Source organism: Staurois parvus, unplaced genomic scaffold (assembly GCF_062004578.1).
Source record: "Staurois parvus isolate SC_StPar_1 unplaced genomic scaffold, SC_StPar_1.0 ptg000757l, whole genome shotgun sequence".
Lineage (NCBI taxonomy): Eukaryota > Metazoa > Chordata > Amphibia > Anura > Ranidae > Staurois > Staurois parvus.
The window spans coordinates 1,420,006-1,430,000 of record NW_028318553.1 but is presented as its reverse complement, the minus strand read 5'-3'; the positions used below and the strand labels follow the sequence as shown (position 1 = coordinate 1,430,000).

At 40.2% G+C, this 9,995-nt stretch overlaps 1 protein-coding gene across 1 annotated transcript in view; it reads left to right on the top strand.

The window, feature by feature from the left end:
- Nucleotides 1–9,995, top strand: part of SETD5 (SET domain containing 5) — a 91,367-nt gene that overhangs the window by 47,291 nt on the left and 34,081 nt on the right. Inside the window, exons 8-12 of the mRNA XM_089654345.1 lie at nt 584–826; nt 964–1,112; nt 3,800–3,917; nt 5,633–5,742; nt 9,221–9,470. Of these exons, the coding sequence (XP_089510471.1) occupies nt 584–826; nt 964–1,112; nt 3,800–3,917; nt 5,633–5,742; nt 9,221–9,470 (870 nt within the window). The remainder of the gene's footprint in view (nt 1–583; nt 827–963; nt 1,113–3,799; nt 3,918–5,632; nt 5,743–9,220; nt 9,471–9,995) is intronic.

Below are 9,995 nucleotides of genomic sequence, written 5' to 3'. Positions count from 1 at the left end.
GCCAAGCCTCAGCACTTATACATGTACTGCGTCACCCCTCACAAATCCAGACTGCACCCCAGAAGTGTGATCACAAAGAGCACAGATGGCTGTTCAGGTTGACCAGTCTCTTCAATAGGGAACGTTACTGCAACAGTTAGCATTTCAAGATGAATTAACATTGAATTAACAGATGAATTAAGGAGTCAGGGTGCTTCCTGAAGACAAAGTGCCCCCAGAAAATAAGCTACGGGCACTTGTTTCATTCCCCCCCCCATCACTTTAAAAGTTCATGAAAAAAAAAGTACTGCAAAAATTTTACATTTGTTAAAAATCTGTAAAAACGAAAAAAAAAAAAAAAAAATTAAACCCAAGTAACTTCTTTCAATCTCTGGTTCCCAGCCAGTAGCTTGAGAGGCATCTGGAGCTCATTTACTGGTACCTGTTACATAAATCTGCAAGAATTCAAGCTAGGTTTACCAGACACATGATTTCACTGAAGTCAGTATTGAACGAAGTCAGGTGCCTGTTTGGCTTGCCCTGGCTTTTGGGATTTGTCCAGCTCTCTGTTGATCTTATAACTATTTTTCCTTGTGTTCTACAGAACTCTCCATCTGATGCTCACACCTTGGACGAGAACACGACTGAAGGCTGGGAGAACCGGATCAGGCTTTGGACTGACCAGTATGAGGAAGCTTTTACTAACCAGTATAGTGCTGATATGCAACAATTACTGGAGAGGCATATTCGTTCCAGTAAAGAGCTGGCGGGCAAAGCGGCACTGCTTGAAACCGTAAAGAAGACTGAACTGTCCTGCAACAACACTGTTTTGGGCTCTCAGATGCAGGTATAATGCTGCAACTTTCTAAAATTTTAACGTATGTTTCAATTTTTTTTTTTTCATGGCTATAGAGGATTATTCAGTTAGATGTAGATACCAGATAAAGTGTTTGGCCTTCTCTAACAGAGCTTGTCTTGTTACAGTTCCAGCTGGGCAGAGTGGCACGTGTTCAAAAGCATCGCAAGATTCTGCGAGCTGCAAGAGACTTGCCGGCGAATGCTCTGGTCATTGAATACCGAGGCAAAGTCATGTTACGGCAACAGTTTGAAGTCAATGGGCACTTTTTCAAAAAGTTAGTTTCCCTCTGCGCTAAGATTTGTTTTTTTTTCTTTTTTTGTTTACCTATTTGTAAGCTGCATCCAATTGAGTGTGATGCAGCCCAACTCTAGGAAAGCTTAAAATACTACCTTGTGGAGGGGGCAACTCCTGCAACTGCATGGGTTAACTGCTTATTTAAGGAAAATACTTGCCTGATCCTCCACTCCCCTGACAGACAGCACTCTCCCGAGCTCTGGCAATGAACTGTTCTGATTGTCTCCCCTCAAGTGCAGGGCTGGGACCCCTGCATTGATATTGATGAGTTCAGAGAACCATAGACTGCTAGAGCATGGAGGAGATTAGGCTGCGATGAGCAGTCTAGCAGCTTCAAGGAGCTTGCAGGTGGGAAGTAAGAGCCCATTGACACTTTTGCATCTTGTCATGCAACTTTGGGGGTCCAAAGTCGCCTGACAAGTCACACCCCATGTTTCCCAATGAGTACCATTCATATCGGTGCGACTTCAAATTGCAATAGCGTGAAAGTAGTTCCTGCACTACTTTGTTCAGACTTTCATACGACTTGAGGACAATAGACTTCAATGTAAACTCTTGAAAGTCACACAAAAGTCGCACCTGAATGTTATACATGCGACTTGTCTGCGACTTTGTACAGCACAAACTGTCATCCTTGGTCAAAGTCTTGTTAGTCATGTAAAGTTGCAATGAAAATAGCACAATTTTGAAGTCGCACAAGTGAATGAATCCTAACAAGCAAGTTAAAGTACTTTTTCAAAGTCCCCATGTTCATGAAAATAATTAGCGAATAGTTAACCTTTACAGTGCATTTTTTTTTTTATTATTTTAGGTTTCCTGGAATTCAGCTTTAATGTCCATGTATACCCAAAAATATTTCAGGTTTAAGTGGTTATTAGTAAGTTGAATTGCATATACCTCGGGGACTCCAGGCCCTGCTTCTTCTCGGACTCCAAATAGCTATTCTGCAGCATCTACATATCTTATTGACTGTAGGCTGAGAATGAGCTGGTTGAACTGAGCAGCTGCCAAAAGATCAGATGAGCCAACCACTCCTGTCTCCTGCACCTTTCCTTCTAACACTTCCCTACTATGTATCTCTCGGCTCCACAAATCTAAAACGTAACACACATTACTTTTTGATTACACAACCTATTAATCTGCTAACAAGCATGTAGTGCAAAGGCCTGCCTGAATTGAATACAAATTGGATAGTTTAAATAGATTCTCATATTACATAGGTTTGGTGGATCTAAGGTTCACTGTATAGTTAGTGTATGATGAGCATTAGTTGTAGTGGAAGCCTGAAGAAATTGATCAAAGCTACATCTAGGCTAGCTTCCCCTCTGCTGCCTGTTGAGCCTCTACAGCCTCTATCCTGTCTGCACCTCTACTGGTCTGTGCTGCAAAGGGTATTCCAGCCGAGTAGACTAGGTCACAGCTTCCCTGGACTTTTCCAAATGTTAGTTTCCCTGTTGTAGCTTCCAAACTCCTCTCCTTCACACATTGCCTTCCTCACCTCTCTTCTGCAGCATGCCACCATATTTTTCATACTCCTCTCCTTCACTCATTGCCTTCCTCACCTCTCTTCTGCAGCATGCCACCATACCTTTCATACTCCTCTTCTGAACACATTGCCTTCCTCACCTCTCTTCTGCAGCATGCCACCATACCTTTCATACTCCTCTCCTTCACACATTGCCTTCCTCACCTTTCTGCTGCTGCATGCCACCATACCTTTCATACTCCTCTCCTTTACGCATTGCCTTCCTCACCTCTCTTCTGCAGCATGCCACCATATTTTTCATACTCCTCTCCTTCACTCATTGCCTTCCTCACCTCTCTTCTGCAGCATGCCACCATACCTTTCGTACTCCTCTCCTTCACACATTGCCTTCCTCACCTCTCTTCAGCAGCATGCCACCATACCTTTCATACTCCTCTCCTTCACACATTGCCTTCCTCACCTCTCTTCTGCAGCATGCCACCATACCTTTCATACTCCTCTTCTGAACACATTGCCTTCCTCACCTCTCTTCTGCAGCATGCCACCATACCTTTCATACTCCTCTCCTTCACACATTGCCTTCCTCACCTCTCTTCTGCAGCATGCCACCATACCTTTCATACTCCTCTCCTTCACACATTGCCTTCCTCACCTCTCTTCTGCAGCGTGCCACCATACCTTTCATACTCCTCTTCTGAACACTATACCAGCCATCATACTCTCTGTACTCCTGTCCTACAAACCCTGCTGGCTGTCACTTTCTGACCGCTGTCATATTCCCAATCTTGACAGTTCTGAATAAATAATTATGTGTCTAAATAGTACGTCCTATTTTCTAGTTTTTGTGTCTCGAAATGAGAGATCTTTGTGAGCAATTAGTGGCTTTAATATCTTGCAATTGTCCTTGGGTGAAATATTCAGTAAAAATATTAAACTTACCTGATTATAATTTGTACCAGAGCACACAGCCAAAATGTTAGTGCCGTGGTTCAGACTACACACAGCACTTTGGACTCTGTAACATTTCAATTTTTTTAACGCAGATCTGTACTGACCGACCTATGTTGACTGCCATTGCTCACGTCTTTCTGAAAAAGTTGCAGGAGATGAGCAATTGCAGTCTCTATTTTTCTCAGCACATGCTCCCTTTAATTCCAAGGTGTATGTTTGTGTTTCTCTAGACCATACCCCTTTGTTCTGTTCTACTCCAAATTCAATGGCTTGGAAATGTGCGTGGATGCTCGTACGTTTGGGAATGATGCCAGGTTTATTAGACGGTCCTGTACACCCAATGCTGAGGTAGGCAGGATCAAATTGCTTGTATGTTTTCTGTGAGTAGTGTAGGCTTTGCAACCAGCTTGGTAAATTCCAAGGCAAGCTCTAATGTATTGTATTTATATGTACATATGTGATCAGATGCACTTAATGTTTTTTGTTTTTTTGTAGTCTTCTTGTTTTATCATTTCTGAATGTTTATGGCTATGAGGGCAGCCTATTTGGCCAATGACATTTGGAGGCTCTTATTAGGGTCATAACAGCTGCCTTTCTTTACTGATTATCTCATTCTTGGTACATGTTATTCTCCTGGTCAAAATGCTTATACTGTGTTTCAAGCTGTCCATACACTGATGGATTTTTTTTTTTTTTTTTTGGGACTGCCGAACCAAACAAAAAAAATTCTCCATCCACATTATACAACACAGATGAATAAATTTGCAGTCCTCTATTGTATTCTGACAGCTAGTGCAATGGGCTCTCAGAATACCTGAGCAGCAACTGCATTTGATCGGATGCGGCCACTGTTTGGCTGACATTTTTCCACCAAGCGCCTTTGATTTTTCAATCAAAGGATGTAGGGTTGGAGGTTGCCATCAGGAACCGGAGAACTTCAGTGTGTGGCCAGCTTTGTACTGTAATCTGAGAAAGGGTGCAGTTACTTTGACTCATACAAATCTAGTAGCTTCCTTGGGAATCATTTATATGTAATAATTTCTGTATGGAAGCCGCCTTATTTTAGGAGAATGGTAAATTGGTTAGTTTGTAGATACTGAAACTACTCATTGGTTGCCATTTTGGTGGCCTATATCATGAGAATGATGTGATTTAAAGTCATATACCTGATAAAACCTGTGTAGTAGCTATAAATGATGACCTATACTTGGTACTACTAATTGGGGATCATTTCTAAATCTGACCATGCCAATGTGTATTCATTAAGGTTTTGACATGTCAGGTCAGTAGGTTTTGAGAACAACGGAGGTATAAAAGTCCGCATTGGGGTCAAATTTAGCCTAATTGAGCCTTTCTCAGCCTTATTACCCCAGTGTGCTTGTACAGTATTTGGCTCTCTGAGACCCCTTATTAAAGCAAATTCATCTGGATTGAATGGAGTAAGCTTGCTATGTTGGTGATCAGTAGGTGCTATCCTAACAGTGGGCAGTCAGAATGCTACATCTACAGATGGCTATAAAAGACTACTGGTGTCTAGCTGATGGCTTTGCCAAGTTGCGTTGGTCTTGCAATTAAGTAGGTGCCATCAAATCTGAAGGTCAAATAGCCCCAGCTCTAGGAACCCCTAGCTATCTTTTAGAGGAGCTCCTAGAACCCTGGGTGGGAATGACTCCTCTGTTTAAAATTCCACCGTTGACAGCTTTATACAAAACCTGTTGGGAAAGAAATGGGCTGACTGCTATTGATAATGCTAGTTTCCCCGTCGTCATGCTGATCCATTGGCTTCAGTAACCTTAGTCGCTGTCCAGGACAAGCATACAGACCAAGAGACCTGATGTCATTGCATGCTTTTTCATAGTGACTGAAAAGTACCGAAGCCCTGACAACCAGGCATTAAATAGTATGAGACACAAATTTTCAATTGCAGGCCTAAGTAACAAGAGAATGGATTTTTTTTGTATTTAATTTAATAGTGGCATTTTTTTTATTCTCAGATATGGTAGTTTTAGCTTTCGAAACCTGGTAGTAGCTTACAACATCTAACCTATGACTGCTTTATTTAGGTCCGTCACGTGATCGCAGATGGGATTGTTCATCTGTGCATTTATTCTATTGCTGCTATTGCAAAAGACACGGAGGTCACCATTGCTTTTGACTATGATTACAGTAACTGGTGAGTGTCCATTTTTCATCTTAAATGTTTTCTTTTTTGTTTGTTTGTAACCTATTATTCCAGTAAGAATGGGCGGACAGGTTCAGGTGAAGAATTTGGAAAGCTCAGAGCAGATAGCTCTGCTTGTTTAAAAATGGCTACCACAGGTGTCTTGAACACGCGTCCTTGCTGAAACAGAAATGTTCCCTTCTCTGCAAGTCTGATTTTTGATTGCATTTGACTGCATTGAAAGGAGCCTCGGCTCTAAAAATCTCAGATCTAGAAAATTAGGGTTTCTGTCACAGCTTATCTTGTAATTCTGTAACTTAACTGAGCAAGTTCAAGATGTCTAGAGCTTTAGCTAAACCCAAGAATGTGTTCCCCCCCCCCCCCCCCCCCCCTGCTTACCAGTCTCCATTCACACTACTGAGGCACATTGTGCATTTGCACAGTTTTTGTGCATTGTCATGCTTAGTGTATAGGGCATCCAATTTATTTCATTGAGCTGCCATACACGCAACAAGCATAGCAAAGAAGTGGAAGTATATTTTTGAGCTTTTCATGCTTGTCAATTGTGCATTTTGCTGCTTTTTTTTTTTTTTTTTTGTACACAAATATGCACATTTTGCCTGCCCATTTTGGGGTAAATGATAAATGGCATTACAAGCATGACATGTTTTTTTTTTTTTTTTTGTTTACATGTTTTGTGAATGCACGGTACACGTATAAGTGCAGGCTAAGATGTGGCTGCATTAATTTTCTTTAATGAAAGTACAGAAAATACTCAGAAAATATTGATTCTGCCAGAAATATTGTGTCCTTGTAACTTCCTGCGCACCGAACTGAAATCTCCCGAGTTCTATACGCTAAACTACAGAATACTTTCTCCTAAGTTATTGAGAGAAAAGAAGTGTATATAGTCCAAATCCAGAAAGCAGCAAAGTTTGGTCATGCTGCTCCCCCTAGATACAGTGCAATGATTGAATGTTGTCATGCTGTGACAGGGAGTGTTACTGACACAATCGGCAGTTGAAAATAAAGAAGAAATGCCTGAAAAGAGAATGAGTGCAGCAACCACATCTGTTGGCTGGTAAGCTGAAATGGTGTTTTTCTTGGGTTTAGATATGCTTTATTTAAAAATATTGGGTTCATTTTACTAAGACGAAGTTGATTTAAATGAAATAATAAATGTACATTTTATTTTTAAATCAGATCTTTATTGAAGTTTGGATCCATGTATACATATATTCATACAACCGCAATATCCAACATAGTGTGGCGTTAGTATCAACAATTTACAGCTTTGTAATATAAAAGGGGTACATAGTCATGTATTCCGACGATATAAACATAGATTCTAGACCACAACATTTTCCAGATCAATAAATGTACATTTTCTCCCTGCAGCAATATTTGGTATTTTTTTATTTTATTTTATTTTTTTTTTTCTCAGTGGGTTCAAGTATTGCACCTATGATCGGTGAATCATAGGTGCAGTGTCATGCTCCTGTAGACCTCCCCCTGACTGATGTACAAGCTTTCAGTAGCAGAGCTAGATGCGTGTTTTATATTCAGAAATACAAGTTCTGACACGGGTGCAAAATACTGGTATAACATGGTCCAAAAGATTGTTAGCTTTTAATATCCAGTCTATGCCTGTAGCATGTCCACTGCCTGTAAACATGAAGTTTTAGATAAATAAAAGTGCTGCAGACGAACACAAATGCCACTGGCAAAAGCTGACATAAAGTAAGAGCTGGGATGCCTACTATCAGCCAGGCTGGCATTGCACTGGATCTCCTGCTGTTCTGCTGGCATAATGATCAGTCAGTCTCTGCATGCTTGCAGCTAAGTGTCGTCCTTGCCAGTGTTCAGGCATTTGGCTGTAGCTCTGTTCTGGGGAGCTTTTATGCAAAACCACTTCTTAATGCATGCAGATAAACTACAATGTCTCTGATGGGCAGATAAAACAGGGTATTTCCTCATCAGCACATGCAGGGGTAATGGAAGAGATGGGGGTAAGTACCCCTCCCTTTAGTTCAGAGTAGGAGGATGTTGCTCATCCTTAATTAAAATCCGCAAGTAACACAAAGCAAAGATGCAAACTAGCGGCCTTCACTTCGGGAATATGCTGCTGTAAGCAAAACCATGCTGGCTTTTTGATGCTTTTATGTTTATTTTAAAAATACCTGATTAAGGATGAACCTTTTACTGTGAACAGCCCTGGGCTCTGAAACCTGCACTAAAATCCTGGAGTTGTACATGTAGCAGCGGACTTGTTAACTGAGGTCATTGACTCTGTAAGGTTTTAAATTTGAAGAGATGCAGCCACTTGGCAACAAATTTATCCAAAGCCATCATGTGTCCGTATGACGCTTTCCATGTATCAGTCTGAAGCAGGGTGGATTTAATTTAAATCACTAGTCAGTAAGGCTTGATTTAAATCCTAGTTTTCTACATAAAGACTAATTCTTGCTGGTATAACTTTAATATGCAAGCAGATGAAGATTTTTAGAATAACAACTTTTCATATTAGTTTTTTTATCCCCAGTTTAATAGGTTAATCATTCATATTTGGACAACTTTTCTGTTGTACTTAGGAAGGAGAAAAATAATCATTACCTTAATAATAATTTAAATAGATTTATTCAACTGAAACCATAACATTCCAGCATATGTGATTTGCTTAAACAAACATCCATGTTTGTTAACTAATTTGGCTAAACAAAATCTATATATTTTAAGAAACTTAGACTGTCAGCCCCTTCCTCCTCACACTTAGTTTCACTTTCTTCTTGTGCAGATCTATTCCACTCCAAACAATCAGAAAAATATTGTTTCTATTCTATTCACTGAACTTCTTGAAACTTAGCACTGAAGGGGTTGATTCTGTATTCATAGGTTTGTAGAAGTTAGGATGAAGGTCTTTTTCTTAACTCTGTTCATGTTATAACATTTTTGCTGTGAAGAAGAGGCATGTGATCTCCGCTGAGTCAAATTCAGTTTTGAGAACTGCAAAAGTAAACCGTGCATCTGTGATAATATCTTGTAGGCAGAGAAACTGCCCAATAATCTTACAAAAACCTCTGGAAGAGCATGACATTGTGAATGGATTCATGGAATTTATTTACCAAAAAAATTAAACATATACAGCCTTATTCTACATAATTAAAAAACTAATCTTTATTTCATTATGGAATAACCTTTGGATGGTAATATATTTTCCTCAAAAAGCATTTTATTTAAAAAAATCAGATTTAAATAAAAAAAAATCAGATTTTTTTTTTTTTTTTTTTTTAAATCATTGATTTTTATCCACCCTGGTCTGAACTGTGAATGTGCATTCTCCAGTATTTTAAGAGGCGTCTGTGATCTGTATTTCAGTCTTCAGATCAGCATTGTAAAAAAATTACTTTTCAAATAATCTTGTAGGAGAATGCGTTACTTTCGCACCTTGATTTGAAACAGCACTTGATGACTCGTCCATCTTGCTTTGCAGTAATTATAAGGTGGATTGCGCGTGCCACAAAGGGAATCGGAACTGTCCAGTACAGAAGCGGAATCCCATTGCCGCAGACTTGCCACCACCTCTCCCTCCAGCACTAACTATCGGAGCAGAGACAAGGCACCGTAAGGCACGAAGAAGAGAGTTGGAACTGCAAGGTTATGTGCTGGATGATGGCACCAATCCCCAAAACGATGAACTGGCAGATGCCCCTGCTGAAGATTCAGCTATTGGTGACATTGAGGTAAAAAAAACAGTTTTTGTTTAAATTGGGTGGACAAGGAACAACTGTAGTTATGGTCCATGGCAACATTTCATTTTTCTCTAGTCACAATTCATAGTAAAGATCTGTACAGGGCTTACCAGATTAAACTAATTAGAAAAAAAAAATCTATCTTCTTTACATTATCTTTGCATATTGTATTTTAAAGCCCAACTCCAGGCCAGTTTTTTTCCTACTGGCTTGCAAAAATATAAAAATGGTATTGCAGCTCTGGCTGCGATACTCTCCTTTTAAATCCTGAGCTGTCCCCCACAGTACCACTTCTTCACTGCAAGATGTCTTAGTCCCGCTTAACCCAGGAAGACTTGGGGAAATAATGTGAGTGCGTAATGCCATGGCCCCGCTCATTGAGCACAGAGTCATGCAGTCAGTGTATTAATTCAAAAAGTGCCACTTATGTAATCACGAGAAGACTGCTCGCTGGATTGTCCAGGACCGCCAGAAAAAGACCAAAGCAGCAGAGGACCCAGCTCATCATGTGAGCAG